General features: G+C 40.9%; 1 protein-coding gene across 9 annotated transcripts in view; it reads left to right on the top strand.

Annotated features, from left to right (window-relative positions):
* Nucleotides 1–18639, top strand: part of C2h3orf33 (similar to human chromosome 3 open reading frame 33) — a 31250-nt gene extending 12611 nt beyond the window's left edge. For 2 of the 9 annotated variants that reach the window (XM_063282368.1, XM_039102887.2), the window contains 2 exons: nt 5121–5281; nt 14622–18639. In XM_063282368.1, the coding sequence (XP_063138438.1) occupies nt 5121–5281; nt 14622–14654 (194 nt within the window). In that variant the 3' untranslated portion in view covers nt 14655–18639. Of the gene's footprint in view, nt 1–5120; nt 5282–9441; nt 11169–14621 lie in introns of those variants that run through there. The other 7 variants (XM_063282369.1, XM_039102888.2, NM_001399811.1 and 4 more) reach the window with 5 other exon arrangements.
* The last annotated feature ends 1947 nt before the right edge of the window (nt 18640–20586 follow it).

Here is a 20586-nt window from a genome sequence, read left to right as displayed (position 1 = left end):
TCCGGGCAAACATCCCCCTCCCCCCTCCCTTTCCTTATGGGTGTTCCCCTCCCAACCCTCCCCCCATTGCCGCCCTCCCCCCCACAGTCTAGTTCACTGGGGGTTCTTACTATATGGACCTGGCTGGCCTAGAACTCATTATGTGTACCAAGGTGGCCTGAAACTTGTGACAGTCTTTTTTTTTTTTGGAGCTGGGGACCGAACCCAGGGCCTTGTGCTTGCTAGGCAAGCTCTCTACCACTGAGCTAAATCCCCAACCCCTACTTGTGACAGTCTTGCTTCTGCAGGTTGTAGACAATGCCTAGCTAAAAACCACAGGCTTTTGAAAGGAACATTTACATTTCCAAAAATATTCAAAGGTTTTGGTGAAAATCTATAGACATTCTCCTACTCATGTATTTGTTATGGGTGGTTTATTAAATCATAATGACTTTATTCTTATTGACTGTTTCATACTTTGAGTGTTCAATAAGAAATTTCCTCATTTAAAAAAAACCCCAGTGGCTTTATTATGTGAAAATTTGAGACACTAATACTAAAGTTGATAGTGTTGAGTTAGATTCAGACCATCCACCTCAAGTTTTTGGTTACCTAGTCTTTGGTCTCACAGACCGTAGAAGCTTTTAGTGGAAGACTGGTGGTACTGGCAACTTCAAACATTATAAGAGCCCTCAGAATTTATACCAATGGTATAATTGATCAATGGTATACCAATGGCTTATAGTCATCTAATTTTTAAAACTTGTTTATATATTTTGAGGTAAAATCTTGCAGTATAGCCCCGGCTGGCCTTGAACTGTTAATACATCTGTCTCTGCCTCGTGAGTGTTGGGATTACAGGCATAGACTACCTTAACCCCAGAACACCAACTAATCTGTGTTCTATGTTCTATCCTAATCTAGTTACATATTACTTGTATTGAATTTTTTTGCTAAGGACACAAATTACCTGCTCACTGATGCTTTTTCGCCTGAAACTCAGGGAACAGGTTTTAAGAAACCCAAATCTGAAGGAAAGGGTTTTTTGTTATCAGCATAATTGAGTTTTAAAACATCTTTTATTGCAAAACAAACAAATAAACAAACAACAAAACCACATTGCTAGGTGTAGTGGTGGCTGCTTTAAATGTTAGCAGTCAGGAACTCAAAGCCTCTTTAAGTTTGAGGCCAGCCTACTCTACATAGAGAGGTCTCGGCTGGTCAGAGTAACACAGTGGGACTCGTCTAAAAATGTTTCAAAAACTACACTTTCAATCTTTTTCTTTGGTGTATGTTTGTGTGTGTGTGTGTGTGTGTGTGTGTGTGTGTGTGTGTGTGTATTGGGGGGGAGGGTATGTACCACAGTATAGGTGTGGAGGCCAAAAGAAAGCCCACAATCTTTTCTTTCTACCATATGGGTCTTGGTACTCTAACTTAGGTCAGGCTTGACTGCAAGCACCTTGACCCATCTCACTTGCCCTTAAGACATCTTTTTAGTCAAAATTTTTTCACCTAGAAATAGGTGAAATTAACCTTAGATTTTTTTAAATTTCTTTGTAAACTCTCTCTATATTTTAAGTATATAATTTCTTATTAAAGAGTGTGTGTGCGGTGGGGGTGGGGGTGCCACAGCATAGTTGTAGAGATCAGAGGATAACTTCCAGGAGTTGGGTCTCTTGTTTCACTGTTTCACAACTCGGGTTGTGAGACTCACAGCAAGTGCTGTTACTTGCTGCCTTGGTTGCTTTACATGTTCTTGAAACAAAAATACCTGACCAAAGAAACTTAAAGGAGAAAGGTTTGTTTTTGATTACAGTTCCCACAGGATATAGTTCATCAATGTGGGAAAGGCAATGGCAGTCAAAGTATGATTCTTGCCAGCTAGCCACGTTGCATTGACTGTCAAAAAGCAAGAGAATATGGAAAGTGAAACCCAGCTTTAAAAGGTCAAAGCCCCATTGGTCGTGGTGGATGCAGGCCTTTAATCCCAACACTCAGTAGACAGAAGTAGGTAGATCTCTGTGAGTTCGAGGCCAGCCTTGTCTACATATCAAGTTTCAGGATAGCCAGGACTATATAGAGAAAACTTGTCTCAAAAACAAGCAAACAAACAAACAAACCTGAAGGCCCACCCCAGTGGTATACTCTTCCAGCAAGTCTCTAGTTCCTAAAGGTTCTAAAGTTGTCTACTGGGCACCAAGTCTTCAAACACATGAGCCTATGAGAGACATTTCATATCAAACCAGAGCATCCCACCACTGGCCTTACAGGCTTGTGTCTGCTTCATGATGCAAAATGCATTTATTCTAACTTCTAATGTTCTTACAGTCTTTAATAGTTTCAATATAGTTCAGAAATTCAAAGTCCAAAATCTCTTCTAAAACAAAAGTCATCTATTAAATGTGACCTGTAAAAAACAAAAACCAGGGCTGGAGAGATGGCTCAGTGATTAGGAGCACTGACTGCTCTTCCAGAGGTCCTGAGTTCAAATCCCAGCAACCACATGGTGGCCCACAGCCATCTGTAATGAGATCTGATGACCTCTTCTGGTGTGTCTGAAGACAGCTGCAGTGTACTCATATACCTAAAATTAATAAATAAATAAATCTTTTAAAAAAAAACAAAAATTACCAGCTTGTCTTGGGAGCACATGTCTTTAATCCAAGCACTCAGGAGGTAGAGACAGGTAATCTCTGTGAGTTCAAGTCCAACCTAGTGAGTTCCAAGCTAGCCAGAGGCACATGCCCTGCCTCAAAGCACACTCATATTTACAAATACATTATTCTAACATACAATAACACAAAGTAAGCATCCCTATTTGAGAGGAAGAACTAAAGTATAAAAAAACAATACGGAAGCAAAACCAAACTCTAGCAGGAATGAAAGGAAAACACCAAATTCTACAGCTCCATGTCCACCATCTGGGGCATGCATTATAATCAACTAGGTTCAAAAGTCCTATTCTTCCAACCGTGTCACCTGCAGCAGATACAGCTTCTGCCTTAGACTTAGGCTAGGTCTACTCCAAGACTGCAGCCCTCCCTGTCGGATAACTTATGGTCCTAGTATCTTAATGCTCCTATGGTCTCCGTTTCAACTGAGGTTTCTCCTGCACAGCAGCCTGCCGGGGCCTTTCTGCTATATCTCTAACCTTGCCACACAGTATCTGGCATCATCCATTCTTCATGACTCTCTCATCATTTATTCCTTGAAAACCAATAGTGCCGTGGGGGAGGGAATAGTGCTGCCACATTCTGTAGCCACATCAAGACATAGGCCAGCCCCCTTGAACCACAGTTGTCTCTGTACCCTTTACTGACCCTGAGAAAACATTTCTGTGGTTGCTTTCCAGAGGCTGGGAATCTCTTTTGCCTTCTGAGCTTAGGCTTTTTCCTTTTAAACGAATTTGCATTTTCAAGGATCATTGTGTTCTTGCCCTTCGAGAACCTGTCTTACTGTCTCAGGGCAGAGCAGCGAGGTTCTTTTTACCACACTGATCTCTAACGGCTGCTTTATCGTCTGCACTCTCCTTGTTCAAAAACACTAAGCCAACCACACACTTTCCTTTGTCAAGTATCACATGATGACCAGAACGTGAGCTGACTGGTCACCTTGTGTCAGCACTCAGGAAATAGAGAACCCAGGAAGTTGGACCAGGCTATAACACCTCAAGGCCCACACAGTGATGTACTTCCTCCAGTAAGTCTCTGTCTCACAGAAGTTCCAGTACCTTCCCAGATAGCACTAATAATTGGAAACTAAGTGCTGAAATCAGGAACCTATATAGGACACTTATATTCAAACTATAGCACCTACTGAGCCATCTCACCAGCCCTTCCTTCTTTCCTTCCTTCCTTTCTTCCTCCCTTCCTTCCTTCTCTCCTTCCTTCCTTCCTAAGATATTATTTTTTATCCCTTTGTGTAAAGTTATAAACATCATTTTCTGCAGTGATATCCCAAGCTAGTCACAGTGGTTTGCATTTAGAGTTCCACGGTCAGGTAGGTCACTTGAGCCTAGACGAGTATTAGGCCAGTCAGGGCAACACAGAGTGAGCCTGTCTCCTGAAAATATAATTAGTTAATAAATTAAATAATTATTAAAGTTAAGTTGGTAAAGTATTTTCAAGGATTTGAGTAATTCTATATGTATATACACATATATACATATATATCTTCATATTATATTGTCTTGATTATGAATTGGTGAAGTCTTGTTTGGAAGTCTGTTGTGCAAAATGGTTTTTATTTTTATTTGGGCTATGGCTCAGTGGTTGAGAGAGTGTCCTGCTATGGCAGAGGACCTGAGTTTGGTTCCTGGGAGCCATATTGAAAGGCTCGCAGCAGCCTGTAACTCTGGCTACAGGGATCTAATGCTTCCTCTGGCTTCCACGACCTCCCTCACACATGCATGCAGCATAAATTCACACGGATACACATAATCAAAAAACTACCTCCTTTCAGAAGGACATAGTGCTGATGTAGCCAGTTGTTGTTTAGATGGGAATCGGGTCTCCTTAAGACGTAGTTAATAGCTGGGTGATGTTGGCTCATGCCCTTAATCCCACCACTCAGCAGGCAGAGGCAGGCAGATCTCTATGAGTTCAAGGCCAGCCTGGTCTACAAAGCTAGTTCCAGAACAGCCAAGACTGCACAGTTCTACTTGTATCAGTAACCATATCACTAAGCTGCATTGTTCATATATGTGAATAAACAGCTCTGGGAGGTTACAAAAGGTGAAGTGGGCTGGATCATAATCAAACAGGTTTTAGAATTACTCTGTTCTATACTTGTATGAGGACTTTTGTTTGATCGTGGGATTGTGTTGTTGTTGGTTGTTTTTTCTTTCTTCGTTCAGGAAGACCTGCCTGGTCTTGAACTCCTTATGTAGACCAAGCTGGCCTCAAACTCACAAAGCTCCAGGAGCCTCAGCTTCCTGAGTATTGGGATTAAAGGCTGGCTATACTTGTATTATTTTTTAAAAGAACTTTATAAAAATAAGTGGTCCTAAATTTAAAGCTTAAGTATTTATAGATAACTACAATGCATTGTTCTATGTTTCATGGACTTGGAGGGAAATGACTTTGGAATTTGCTTTGTACCCTGCCCTTGAAGCTAAATTGCTTTCTACATTACTTTCTTAGAAGAGCCGTGTGGAGTTTTGTTGGTTAAATTGGCTGGAGTAGAACTCACTGAAGCCGGTAAGGTGTGGCTACAGAAAGAACTGAGACCTTCCCAGCTCCTGTGGTTCCAGCTCCTTGGAAAGGAGAATTCAGAACTCTTTTGCTACCTCTTAGTGAACAAGGTAAGTAGTGAGAAGAAACTGCTGGGCATATTTATTCTTAACATAAGTAAACATTTAATTAACTTGTTGAATCTATAATGAACTTATCAAACTGCTAATCATGGTTGTATGTAGAGAGCAAGGGGTTTCATATATAAATTTCATTGTATAAATTTATGGATATTTATTTTAGTCAGATAGAATTCCTAAAGGGGCTGGAAAGGTGGCTAAAGCAATTAAGAGCTCTTGCTGGACTTCCAGAGGACTTGGGTTCGATTCCTGACACCCACTCTAGGCAGCTCACAACCACTGGTAAGACTAGTTCCGGAAGATCCAGTTCCCTCTTCTGGCCTCTGTGGGAACTGTACTCATGTGCATTGACACACAAATATGCACTTAATATTAAAAATTAAAAACTAGGGCCTGGGGATGGTTGAAAAGATGGTTCAAGTGCTTACGAGCTCATATTGTTTTTGTAGAGGACGTGACTTTGATCCCAGCACCCACATCAAGCAGCTGACAAGCATGTGTAACTCCAACTCCTCAGGATCAAACTCCTCAGGCCCCACAAGGGCATGCACACACATACATAAATAAAAGCACTAAAAAATAAATATTTTCTAAATTAAATAACTAAAAAGATAGATCTGGAGGGAAGGCTTATTGGTTAAGAACACCTCCTACCTTTGTAGAAAACTTAGGCTTAGCTCCCAACACCCACATGGCAACTTACGAAGGTCTGTGACTGAAGTTTCAGGGATCCGATGTCCTTTTCTGATCTATGAGGGCACACATGCAAGCAAATACGTGTATACATAAGAAAGTAAAAGTAGCCAGGTGGGGGTGATGCAGAACTTTAATCCCAGCACTCTGGAGGCAGAGGCAGGTGGATCTCTGTGAGTTAGAGGCCAGTCTGATCTACAGAGCAAGTCTCAGAACAGATGGAGCTACACAGAGAAACCCTGTCTCAAATGAATGAATGAATGAATGAATGAATGAATGAATGAATGAGAATGATACAAAAAGAAAGTTATACAGAAAGGAGAAAAACTTTAAAATTATTAATGATTTTGGCAATTGCTAGGTAAAGGATCATTTGTTTATTTACATATGCATGAATTGTAATAGCAGTTGTTAATAGAAGTCATTTCAGAAGTGTATCTGGGCAACTGGAACAAAGTCTTCTACAAAGAACAAGGATGTTTTCACAGGTAAATACTGCTCCATCCGCTCCAACATCCTGTGTGCTCACACACACAAGCTGTAAAAGTCAATGCCATGCACATGTTACTTCATGTGTACCGAAACTATCCTGTGGGGTTGCCGGTCTCCATTACAGTTAGGACTCTAAGGGGTGATGATTGTCTTGCCCAGACTAGGCAAAGAGAGAGTTCTTCCTGGCTCAAAAGCCCACCTTCATTCCACATCCTTACATTGTTTCCCGTAAGCAACCATGCTGTGCACATGGTGGGATTCAGTTACTTCTCCTGCTTGAATTCTGCTAGTGTGTGAGACTGAAATTTAGTTGTTTGGTTTGGCTCAAGGAAATGAGCTTATAAAATGTTTAAAACTGGGACAAATATGATAAACCGAGCATAACTCTTTTGTCGTCATGAACCCAAATTTACTGTGTGTAGAGAAATAATGTTTTCTTTTTAATTTTGTATTAAAGTCTTTTTCTTTTCCTAAGGATTACTTAGTTTGTAGAATCTTAGAAAATATTTTTATGTTTAAGCCAACTTCAACATTATAGAATTAACTTCACATTACTTGTGATTTCCTTGTGTATGTGTTCACGTGTGACTATGTGTTTGTGTATCTGTCTGCTTGAGATTATGTGCACATGAGTGTGAGTGTGAGAGTGTGTGTGTGTGTGTGTGTGTGTGTGTGTGTGCTGGCATACACATGGATGATCCTACTGCAAGAGAGCATAGAATCCTTCTGTGTTAGAGTTATAAGTATGTGCAGAATACTGGCCTGTCACATGGGTGCTAGGATCTAACTTCAGTTCACATGATTGTGAAGGAAGCACTTGGTTTTGTTATGTTTTGCTTTCTTAGGATTTATTTTTATATATAATAGTGTGTCTACATGTGTGTACGCACATGTGTGTGTAGACACCAGAAGAGGGTGTTGGATTTCCTGGAGCTGGAGATACAGACTAGAAACTTCCAGGGCTAGGGTTAGGTTAGCAGACTGAGGCAGTAAGCCTTAGAGACAACAATCACTACAAGAGGATAAAAGTTACTTTAATTGGGGGAGGGTCATTTATTGATTTGATTATAAGTAGGAGATTACAGAAATGATACATTTAAGGTAAAAATTCAAAAATTATGTGGCGTAGGTATTTTTAAAATGTACATACCTGGGGTTGGAGAAATTGCTCCACAGTTAAGAATGATGGCTATTGTTTCAGAGGTCGCAGTCCTCAAGTAGAGGTTTAACTCTAGTTTCAAGGGATCTCATGCCTTCTTCTGGCTTCTGCAGGCACTAGGCATGAAATGGATGCACAGGCATACAAGAGGGAAAAACACCCTTACACATTAAAAAAAAAAAAAAAACCTATCTATCAGAGCCCCGGACCCCTGTGACGTTTAGGTTATTATTTAATGCTGTTCAGTTCATTGCAACTTGTTCACCTGTTAGTTTTTAGTCTACTTTATTTTGCTATGGCTCTCATTGTGCAAATCTTGTGCTTCATTTTCTCTCTACATAGCCAAGAGAGTTAATAGCACTTTTTTTTTAAAAAAAAGTAACCGTTTTGTTTTTAAGATTTATTTGTTTATTTTATGGTTATGAATACACTGTAGCTAGCTTTCTTCAGACACACCAGAAGAGGGCATCAGATCCCATTACAGATGGTTGTGAACCACCGTGTGGTGGCTGGGAATTGAACTCAGAACTTTTGGAAGAGCAGTCAGTGCTCTTAACCACTGAGCCATCTCTCCAGCTCCAATAGCTTTTATATTTCGTCATTTCTATGCTTCTTTGCATTAGAGATCAATGAGAATCAGTTGACTTTGAACAAGGCTTGCATGAATGTATTATATCAAAAAATTAAATCTTGGGCTGGAGAGATGATGGCTCAGAGACTAAGAGAGCCATGCAGAGGTCTCTTCCAGAGGTCATGGGTTCAATTCCCAGAAACCACATGGTGGCTCACAACCGTCCATAATGGGATCTGATGCCATCGTTTGGTGTGTCTGAAGACAGTGATGGTGTACTCATATACATAAAATGAATAAAGAAATCTTTAAAAAAAGAAATCAAATCTTTCAATTTAAAAATAGCTGACTTAGGGGTTGGGGATTTAGCTCAGTGGTAGAGCGCTTGCCTAGCAAGCGCAAGGCCCTGGGTTCAGTCCCCAGCTCCGAAAAAAAGAAAAAAAAATAGCTGATTTAAGGTCTTCAACCTTTTTGTTGTTGTTGTTGTTGTTGTTGTTGTTGTTGTTGTTGTTGGTGGTGGTGGTGGTGGTGGTGTATAAGTATGTGTGTAGGCCTAGATAAGATTGTACAGAGACTAGAAGCTTCCAGGACTAGGCCTAGGTTAGCAGACTGAGGCAGTAAGCCTTAGAGACGACAATTACTACAAGAGGATAAAAGTAGGGGAGGTTCATATGTGTTCACAGGTGTGCACTCTTGTGTGTGCATATGTGGAGGCCAGAGTTTGATGTCAGGTGTTTTCCTCATTACCCTGCTCCTTTATTTTCTCTTTCTGAACCCAGAGATCACCTACTCCCCTAACAGCTGGCGGGCCAGTGACATCCAGGGATTTGCCTGTCTCTGCCTCCCAGCACTGGGATTATGAGCCTAAACTGCCATGCCTAGCTTTTTGCATGGATGCTGGGCACCTCCACATCCTGTTTTATTGTTGGTACTGCTTTGTTCAAGACAGCATCTCTTTTTTGTAGTTCAATTTGGACTTGAGTAAATAAGTAATCCTCCTGCCTCAGCCTTACAAATGCTAGGATTACAAACATGTGACCTTTGTGTTATGTGTTTTTGGGGTGGTATTATTTTTTGTAGTGTTTGGTGGTGGTTTTGTTTTGTTTTCTCTTTTTTCTTTTCTTGCTGTCTCTAGAAAAATAAAATTGCTGCATTTTAAGGTAAATCAGATAGTATGGATATAATAATAATAATAGTCACTTCCTAAGTAATCAGTTTCCTCCTCTTTTATTCAAGGGTGGATATTTTAATGTGAATCTGAATGAGGAGATTTTGAGAAGAGGCTTGGGCAAAACCGTTCTTGTTAAAGGGCTAAATTACGACTCAAAAACCCACTGGAAAATTCACAGAAAGTTGCTTAAAGCTGAATTGACAGCCTTAAAGAAAGGAGAAGGAATCTGGAAGGAAGAGTCTGAAAAAGAAAGTTATTTTAGAAAATTGAAAGATTCCTGGAGGGAGAGATGGACAAAGGACAATGATTTAAAAACAGCCGGACCGGGTCTCAGCGCCACCAAAGAGGGTCATTACGACAGGTTTCGCAGGGCTTACGGAAGCTGGAAGGACAACATGGGCAACTACTCTTTAGTTCTGAAACTCAGAGAATTCGTGAGCCGCTTACACTTTCGGAGGAAAGGATGAACCTCCATGAAGTCTGGAGTGGCTCTCCCTGAAGAGTGCCCTGGAGCTGTGAGAGCACTTTTCATTTGACTCAAAATGGGAATTACCTCAGGTGATCATAATCCCCGTCTCCTGGTACTTACACATTATAGCCATTGTTAACATCAGCATCAATGAAAGAATGGCACACTGTGAATGTTACCCGGTAGAAGGATGTACATATTGTAGAACTTATGTTTTGCCTTTATCTTTTCCTCCCTGCCCCCTAGTGCCATGAATTGAACTCAGGGTCTCAGGCACTCTGGTCTGCAGCACACCATTACTGAGTTTTATTACCAACCCTACAGTGGTAATGTCTGAAGAGTAAGTTTAAGTATTGACTTCTATTAGTGGTTTGGGGCAGCCCATATTTAACATTTGTTTTTCAATTTTATCAACTTTATAATAAAGGAATTTTTTTTAAAAAATTTTCTTTCTGAGGTCACTCTTTTTCTTCAAGCATCTTTCCAGTTACTCCTGAATTAGGACCACTGATCCAAGAGGTACAGCCACCATTCCTCATAATAAATGCAGCTAATTTCATTCTGTTCTTAGATAAGAGGATTGCCCTTAAGACAAAGATGAGAAGGACAACCCAGAGGACAGAAAGGAAGGATCTTTAGGACATCACGGAGCCCCTGAACTCACCAATTCTTGAACTACCCTGCCTTCCAACTCCTAAGTACCCAAGAGAGTAAACTGCTTTGACAGTAAGGTTAGTTTCAAGTTGGGTGTGGTGGCACCACCTGTAATCCCAGCACTTGGTAAGTACAGACTGGAGGAGAAGAATTCAAGGTTATCCCTGGTTCATACTGAATTCAAAACCAGTTTGAGCTAATTAGTATGAGACTTTATCTAAAAATCAGAAATAATGAAAGCAAAAACACCCCCAAACCACTTTAAGGTATGCATTAAAATCTTCCTGACAAAGTAAGCCTCTTTCACAAGCCCAACAGTAGTTTGCTTACTGTTTCGACTTGGTCTAACAATGGAGTCCTTCGAGGGAAATTCTGAATGCTTGTGAGAAAACTCCAAGAAAACAAGAGTCTTGTGACCTAAGTTTCTTCAAAAACACAAAATTGTGTATAAAATGTGCTTTCGTGCCCTTCCCAGGTATTGCAGATAGGAGTGAGCTCACTCCAGAGTATTCATTACAACTGGATAGCGTTACTTGTTTATATGCCTCTTTGGAAAAACATGTTTTTGCCACATGTCCTTGTGATTGTAAACTTTACTCAGGTGACTTTTCTTAACCCCCAGAGTATAAATTGTCTGAGGCTCTGAATAAAATTGGCTATTGCATGAGATTTTAGTCTGCCTCATTTTTAGACCACACTATTCGAGGTTTGTACTGCCAGCTAAAGTGGCTAACATCGTTGAAAATCTATGCAAAAGGGGTTTTTTGTTTTGTTTTGTCTTTTATTTTTTGTTTGTTTTGTGGTCTTGATAGAGTCTCATTGCATGGCCCTCACTGGCCTGGAACTCACTATGTAGACCAAGGTAGCTTTGAACTCATAGAGAGAGATCTACCTACCTTTGCCTCTGCCTCCTAAGAGCTACCATGCCCAGCCAAGAAGAATTAAAAAACAAAACAAAACAAAAACAAAAACAAAAACAAAAACAGAAACAAATTGTGATACTAAGAAAAGTCAGACCTAGAAGGCCCGGAGAATTGGCTTCAGATAGAATGCATACTATAGGAGACTGTCTTGGTAACTTTTCTGTTACCTTGTACTGTTGGGGTCTAAGAGTCACCCCACAAACCACGCAAATGCGGATCTTAGACAGGGATAGTTTATTGAACACATACCTTAAGCCTGATTGATTAGAGGGCCGTAGCTTAGAATTTTGGGGCTGAGGCTACGACCCTGAACATTTTTTATGTCAGCTTATAAAGGCTAAAAGTGCAAAAACCACAATGAGCTCATACACAAGTGCTGAAAGTGCTGAGAGGTCAGCCCTGACTAAGCCACTTTAGCTGTAACAGTGCGTATTGACCTTTACTTTGGTGGATCCTACCTGAAGCTTATAGCTGTGGGATTTTTTAAGATTATCAAGCCTCATAACATACAAAACATAACAGGGTATATGCTAGCAAGACCCTGCTGAAGTCAAGTTCTTTTTCAATGTCAATGACTGGCAGGCATATTACAGCAAAGGTATGAAATAGCTGGAGGATATTGAACAAAATGGCTACAATTATGCTGGGGACACAGACCTCAACATTGACAATATACTATGACCAAGGTAACTTATAAAAAAAACATTTAATCTGGGTCTCATGTTCTAAGTGGTTAGAGTCCATGCCCATCACAGTGGGGACATGGCAGCAGGCAGACCTTCATAGTCCTGGAGCAGTAGCTGAGAGCTTACGTTTTCCCCACAATCACAAGGCAAAGAGCTAAGTGGGAATGGCAAGGGTTTTTGAAACCTCAGAGCCCACCCACAGTGGCACACCTCCTCCAACAAAGCCACACCTCCTAATAGTTTCCAAAGACTTTAACCAACTGTGGACAAGGTATTCAAACATATAAGCCTGGGGGGCTCATTCTCATTCAAACCACCACAGAGTCTAGGCTGTGTACTTAGCGTTAGCAGCTAACTGACTCCTTGTTAAAACCTAAGAAGAGGGTTCGAGTCTGTAGACATTAAGCACTATTTATTTTTGTTGAGTTCCCTGAGATTCAGAAGAGTCTGTATGTGTAGATGGTGATGGTGGATGTAGTTTTGCATCCTTCCTTTTTTTTTTTTTTTTTTTTTAGTAGAAAGCTATATTTTAGTTTTTGTTTCCTGCTCTTAATATCTCAATAGGGTTTGTCTTGCTTTTAACATTTAATTTCTTACATTCTAGTCTTTTCCATTTTGGCACATATAATTCAGTGGCATCTGACGTTTTAGCTACTACATTGTTGTCTTTCCGAGTATGACATGGGAAGAGCAGGCTCTTCAGGTACTTCACGTAGTGTAATCTCCTCTTGATACAGGGAACTTATAGAACAATGAGCAGGAACATCCCTAAATGGACTCCATTGGCTGACTTCTTGTTCTTTACCTAGTAGTAACACCTTGAAGGTCTTGTGGTCTCTGGAGGAGAAATTTCATTGGCTGGCAGTTTTCTTTTGGATCCACAGATCTACTTTATTGGCTTTATCACTGGTCTGTGCTAACACACCAGTTCATTTGATAGTACAAAAGCCAAGATATACTGGATAACCTCAGACACCTTGGATGTTTGTCTCTGGAGCTAGCTATAAAACACCTATTTGGAAAAGGTCCCAATTAGCCCAGATTGCTGGACAAAGCTGTTTCCTTTGTACTAGTTGCTTCTGCCACGACGCAAAACATGACATTTTGAAATATTGTACCTAGATACACTCAATATTTTAAGATGAAAGAAATTAAAAACAAACCAACAGCAAAATAAAAAAAGTGCAGAAACAGGAGTATGAATCTCTGGCCTCCTCTGGCTTACATTTCCTGTTAGAAGGTCCAGAGATATTCATTCTGAAACAAATTAAATAGGCATATCACTCCTAGGATGTTAGGACATTTTTACAAAGTATTAAACATTCAAGATCAATATTACTACCATTTATTAATATTTATTATTACTATTTTAAATTATGTTTATATGTGTCTGTCTGTGGGCATGTACATGTGTGCGGTGTTTGTGGAGGCATCAGATTCTCCTGGAGATGGAATTATAGGGAGTGGTGAGCTGCCGGATGTGGGTGCTGTGACCCAAACTCTGCAAGAACAGTGTGTGCTTTTAACTGCTGAGCCAACTCTGCACTCCCAATCCTACTATTCTTTTTGGAAGCACAGCTTCTAATGCTTATTTTTCTATGACAAAGCAAATATGTTGGAAAAGAGGGTGATTTGACACCTGTTGTTCTGGCTTCCTTGTACACGGTTTCTGTGAACAGTCTGTTGGACTCCCCACATGCTTGCACCGTCCACTGGTACGGTCCCACAGATGCCTTGAGGGAGGCAGCCCCTGAAGCTGTGGCCAAGCATTCATTTATAGATAGTTGCTTTTGGTAAAACCATTGCCTGTTCACTTGGACCCACAGACAACATGAAACTCTGTGAAAGCCTGATTTGCGCCTTTATCTCATGCCTGTCTCTTTTAGGTTGGGTCGTCTGCTTAACTGTTCAAGTCATTACAGTAATCATTCAAGGAGTGTTTGTCCAACCTATCTCATCCACCTTTAAGGCAGAGGGGACAGAGATAAGTCATTGTTCTAAATCTGTAGTTACCGTGGATTCCAAGTAGAGAAAAACCTCATGGCAAAGACTCCCCCTGCCCACACACACACTCAATGGCAATTATGCTTCCGTATGCTGACCCAGAAGCAGACACAATCTCCCAAAGTCCACTTTGTTCTCTCAATCCGCAACATCCACTCTGGACCACCCTGAACATAACTGAGGCAATAACCAGTGCGACCACACCTTGACCAGGATCATTAATTATACATATCTCTTGTCCTTAATTTAAACCAAAGCTTCTGCTGGGTTTAATCCTAGCAGAAGCAGAGACAGGCATATCTTTGAGTTCAAGGCCAGCCTGGCCTACTAGGTAAGTTCCTGGATAGTTGGGGTTATGTAGAGAGACCCTGTCTCAAAAATAACTAAAGAAGAAAGAAAGTTCTTGTCAGTGCTCTGGACGGACTTGGGTCATTAGACTCCTTTATCTATTGTGCCAAACGTGACTGCATCAGATAAATCTCATCTGTCTGTCTTTCCTCATTGCCCAGCTATCATCCAGCATACTGAGGACCAGTGGCTGACCGAACCTAACCTGCTTCAGTTGCCAGAAACCAGGAACAGATCACCGTGTCCAACTGTTTGCTGGCTTGTTGAGACAGCAGATCATGTATCCCCGGCTGGCCTAGAACTTGGTATATTTCTTCGAATGACTTTGGACTTCTGAGTTTCCTGTCTCCACTCCTGAATAGAAGATTACAGGCATGCACCACCAGGCCCAATATTTTACTTCTTGCCTGTGAAATATTGACAACAGCATCAACTTTATTATGATTAATGGTGATCAAAGTAAAAGAGAAACACCCAAGAACACAAAATGTACATGTATACATGATCCAGAACTGCCAGTTCTGGGCTACTAGATGCATATTCCCATAGGACACCCAGATGATCTTTTCCTTTTCTGTTAGAAAGCTATCCAGTGGGGTTGGGGATTTAGCTCAGTGGTAGAGCGCTTGCCTAGGAAGCTCAAGGCCCTGGGTTCGGTCCCCAGCTCTGAAAAAAAAAAAAGAACCAAAAAAAAAAAAAGCTATCCAGTATGTGTGTTTGTGTGCATACACATTAGAGAGAGAGGGAGGAAGAGAGGAAGAGAGAGAGAGAGAGAGAGAGAGAGAGAGAGAGAGAGAGAGAACAAGAACATACTATTATATGTGGAGGCTACAGGACAACCTGTGGGAGTCCATTCTGTCCTTCTATCATGTGGATTACAACTTAAAGCACATAGAGATACACAGGGAATGAGATGCTCCCAAGTGTGAGCATGGACTCTTCAAGGGAGAATGCCTTAGCATTGACATATATACTATTCTGGTGACTAATGGGTTATATCTCAAAGGTTGCTAAGAACACCCCACCCCATATTCTATCCTTTTTAAATAAATGAGATTATAGGGTGGCCCCAGAGGTGCCTTAGAATTGTATCTCCATAGGTAAAACTGGAAGCCAATTGTGTTGCACAAGGCAAGTTTTTGTGAGGTTTTCATATGGGAAGGCACCAAGGCCTTAAACAGTTAATTGCTTATTGAAATTCTTTCTTGTCAGCTGATGAACAGGTTCAGCCAGACTCTGGGGCAAAGAGCAACTTTGTCTTCGACAATTGAACCTGAGTCTGTCTATCCTGCTTTATCAAGACTGTCTTAAAACAAAAAGACAAAGGTCTGTCTGTGCCCTGAGCTGACCCTGAGCCACAACCCCTGATGCTCAAATACCGCTGGGAGAGAAATGGTCTCCCAGAAGTGCTGACACACTGGAGAGCACAGGTGGAACCAACACTTCTGTTCTGAGACACCCACCTGGAAACCTCAGGATCCAGGAGCCAAGGAGCAGTCTGGGACAGGATCCTTCCAGTTAACATCTGCACCTGGAGCTGAACCTGAGCCACAGCCCTCTGTGCCTGTGTCCTACTGGGAGAGAGCTCAACTTCCAGGAGTGCTGACACACCTGAGAGTGCAGAAGGGCCAAGCCACTGTCAAAGACAGCAAGACCAGCTAACACCAGAGATAACCAGATGGTGAGAGGAAAGTGCAAGAACATAACCAACAGAAACCAAAGCCACTTGGCATCTTCAGAACCCAGTTCTCCCACCACAGCAAGTCCAGGATACCCGAACACAGCAGAAAAGCAAGATTCTGATTTAAAATCACATCTCATGATGATGTTAGAGGACTTTAAGACAAACATAAATAACTCCCTTAAAGAAATACAAGACAACACAGGTAAACAGGTAGAAAACCTTAAAGAGGAAACACAAAAATCCCTTAAAGAATTACAGGAAAAGATAATCAAACAGGTTAAGGAATTGAACAAAACCATCCAGGATCTAAAAATGCAAATAGAAACAATAAACAAATTCAAAGGGGGACAAAACTGGAGATAGAAATGCTAGGAAAGAGATCAGGAGTCATAGATGCAAGCATCACCAACAAAATAAAAGAGATAGAAGAGAGAATATCAGGGGCAGAAGATAGTATGTTTATTCTGGAGGAAAAAAATGAACCTCGTTTTCCTAATAAAGCCTCAGTTTTATCCCAAGCACCTTCTCCCCCAAATTCATGAATGAAAGTATGAAATGAACCTTTTTTTTCTTTTTTGGTTAGAATCTCTTTTTCTTTTATGTTTGTTGTTTTTGAGACAGGTCTCACTGCTGAGTAGCCATAGCTGGCTTGGAAGTCACTATGTAGACAAAACTGGCCTTGAACTCACAGAGAGCCACCTTACTCTGCCTCCAGAGTTCTAGGATTAAAAGCACATGCCACTGTATCTGGGCTCTTTTTATTTTTTAATTCATTTTTAACTCTCTACTATCTCTATCTCTCTCTCTCTCTCTCTCTCTCTCTCTCTCTCTCTCTCTCTGAATGAATCTGTGCACTTGAGTCTCAAAGGTACCTGTGGAGACCAGAAGAAAGTATGGATCCTCCAGTGCTTGAGTTAAAATAGTTGTGAACCACTGGATATGGGTGCTGAGAACAAACTTGGTTCCTAAGACTCCAGCCCTCACTCTTAACTGCTGAGTCATGTCAGTAGCCCCGAGGAACCTATTTTTCTTATGTAAGTCTCCTCTTTAAATTCCATGATGCTAAACACTGAAGATTGAAGATTGGTTTTCCTTAAATGGTCTGAAAGTTTTCTTTAAGTGGTCATTTAAGGAAAACCATGGTGAGTTTAAACTATCATTTACTTCACTTCTTCCCCAGCATGTTTGAGGCCCTGGGTTTCTGCTTTCAAACCAGAAAATAAGGCGGGGGGGGGGGGAACTAATGTAAATAAATAAAACTGACACATGGTTTCTTCTTTCTTTCTCTCTTTTTTAAACAGCACTTTCACCTTTACTATGTTTGTGTGGGAAAATCTGACCATTTGCTTTTTTGGTTAAGGAAACAAAGCAAAAGAGGTGTTGGTTAATAAAAGGCACACCCTCCTTGAATTCCAAATGTAAGGGAAATAGAAAGGGTTTCCTTGTGTTACATCAACTGCTTCCCATAGCTTTTCAAAACTTTACATTTCCATTCTGTTTTAGTACTTTCTTCATTGTCTTTCAACATTTATTTCAGTTTTTCATTGCTATCTGTAATCAAGGTACCACAGAATTGACACAGTGTATTCCATGACAGAATATGTAGTTACAAAGTTTCAACATTTGTTATTCTGAATACTGTACCTCCTCTAGACATCTTGTCTAGCCCCAAGAGCAGAGACTGCCTCTGTGGGAGGGCTTTCTGAAAACAAAAAGCCCAGAGGACCTTTCTGAGGTCCCTTGCAGAAAGGGTTCTGTTCTTCTCAGACACTTTTGTTTCCTGTAAAATACTCCAGTCCTTCCAGGAGGAGGGGGAAAAGAAGAGGGGAAAGGAGAGTTCACTTTTTTAGCATATATTTTTACTAGAATCTTATGAAAAGTATAGCTGAATTTAAGAAAAGTTGGAGTTCAATTGAACTTACTTTCAGCAAAACCTACTATTTTGTCTTTTTCCAGTAGTCATAGGACACACTGTTTTACCAAGACAAGAAAATGAAGCTAGAGGGTCAGGCCCCAGTCCAGGCACAAGTCTTTAATTCCACTACTGTGGAGACAACATGATCCCTCTAAACTAGAGGCTCATCACATCTACAGAGGGAGTTGAGACCATCCATCCAGGGATAGACGGGGAGATTCTCTAAGACCTTGAGTTCAATCTGTAGAACCACTGTGGAAACAGGGAAAAGACTCCTGAAAGTTGCTCTCTGACCTGCACATGCCCCTGTGGTGTGCTGGTGACTCATGAGTTAATTAATAACACTTCCTATTCTTTTAGCAGACACAAATTTGGTTTCTGCCACCCACATCGAACAACTGCCATGTTGGTGTGGAAAACTTCTGTTTTGTGTTTTTCCTTCCTTGTTCTTCAAAGGCATTTTCACAATTCACAAGAGTCAAAGAGTATAATGAATCTCCTGTCTTTTCTTCATATTTAAAATGTGAAATGCATATTTGCATATGAATAATAAAATAATTTGGACATTGCCATATAAAAAGGGAAAATAATTCTATTGTCTTGTTGTAGAAGGAATATGAACATCCCATTTAAAGAACAGATGTTTCAAGATACTACAAGTGCAGGCAAGAACAGGAAGAGTTGAGCCTTGAAAACACGCTTCCTCTTACATAGCAAATGCATTTCTATATATGATCGCAGTAAATGGAGTTCTAGTATCTTTGAGAGCTTATTTTGTACCTAGTAGTGACGACTATTCTTGGTTGTCAACTACATCTGGAATTAACTTAAATTCCCAAAGGAAGGGTACAACTGTGAGAGACTTTTGCTTAATTTGAAGTAGGAAAATGTATTTCTAAACTGTATCTGTGAGATGGGGAAACATACCTTTAATTCAATTCTGTTGAGCTGGGAAAGCCTACTTCTTCTTCTTTTTTTATATTTTCAATGTTTTTTTTTTTTATTAACTTGAGTATTTCTTTTTTTTTAATTTTCTTTTTTTTTTTTATTAACTTGAGTATTTCTTATATACATTTTGAGTGTTATTCCCTTTCCCGGTTTCCGGGCAAACATCGCCCTCCCCCCTCCCCTTCCTTATGGGTGTTCCCCTCCCAACCCTCCCCCCATTGCCGCCCTCCCCCCATAGACTAGTTCACTGGGGGTTCAGTCTTAGCAGGACCCAGGGCTTCCCCTTCCACTGGTGCTCTTACTAGGATATTCATTGCTACCTATGGGGTCAGAGTCCAGGGTCAGTCCATGTATAGTCTTTAGGTAGTGGCTTAGTCCCTGGAAGCTCTGGTTGCTTGGTATTGTTGTACTTTTGGGGTCTCGAGCCCCTTCAAGCTCTTCCAGTTCATTCTCTGATTCCTTCAATGGGGGTCCTATTCTCAGTTCAGTGGTTTGCTGCTGGCATTCGCCTCTGTATTTGCTGTATTCTGGCTGTGTCTCTCAGGAGCGATCTACATCCGGCTCCTGTCGGTCTGCACTTCTTTGCTTCATCCATCTTGTCTAATTGGGTGGCTGTATGTGTATGGGCCACATGTGGGGCAGGCTCTGAATGGGTGTTCCTTCAGTCTCTGTTTTAATCTTTGCCTCTCCCTTCCCTGCCAAGGGTATTCTTTTTGCTCATTTAAAGAAGGAGTGAAGCATTCACATTTTGATCATCCGTCTTGAGTTTCGTTTGTTCTAGGGATCTAGGGTAATTCAAGCATTTGGGCTAATAGCCACTTATCAATGAGTGCATACCATGTATGTCTTTCTGTGATTGGGTTAGCTCACTCAGGATGATATTTTCCAGTTCCAACCATTTGCCTACGAATTTCATAAACTCGTTGTTTTTGATGGCTGAGTAATATTCCATTGTGTAGATGTACCACATTTTCTGTATCCATTCCTCTGTTGAAGGGCATCTGGGTTCTTTCCATTTTCTGGCTATTATAAATAAGGCTGCGATGAACATAGTGGAGCACGTGTCTCTTTTATATGTTGAGGCATCTTTTGGGTATATGCCCAAGAGAGGTATAGCTGGATCATCAGGCAGTTCAATGTCCAATTTTCTGAGGAACCTCCACACTGATTTCCAGAATGGTTTTACCAGTCTGCAATCCCACCAACAATGGAGGAGTGTTCCTCTTTCTCCACATCCTCGCCAGCATCTGCTGTCACCTGAGTTTTTGATCTTAGCCATTCTCACTGGTGTGAGGTGAAATCTCAGGGTTGTTTTGATTTGCATTTCCCTTATGACTAAAGATGTTGAACATTTCTTTAGGTGTTTCTCAGCCATTCGGCATTCCTCAGCTGTGAATTCTTTGTTTAGCTCTGAACCCCATTTTTTAATAGGGTTATTTGTTTCCCTGCGGTCTAACTTCTTGAGTTCTTTGTATATTTTGGATATAAGGCCTCTATCTGTTGTAGGATTGGTAAAGATCTTTTCCCAATCTGTTGGTTGCCGATTTGTCCTAACCACAGTGTCCTTTGCCTTACAGAA

The sequence above is a fragment of the Rattus norvegicus genome, chromosome 2 (assembly GCF_036323735.1).
Source record: "Rattus norvegicus strain BN/NHsdMcwi chromosome 2, GRCr8, whole genome shotgun sequence".
NCBI lineage: Eukaryota > Metazoa > Chordata > Mammalia > Rodentia > Muridae > Rattus > Rattus norvegicus.
Note: the sequence above shows the minus strand (reverse complement) of the source record. Positions and strands in the feature narration are given on the sequence as shown.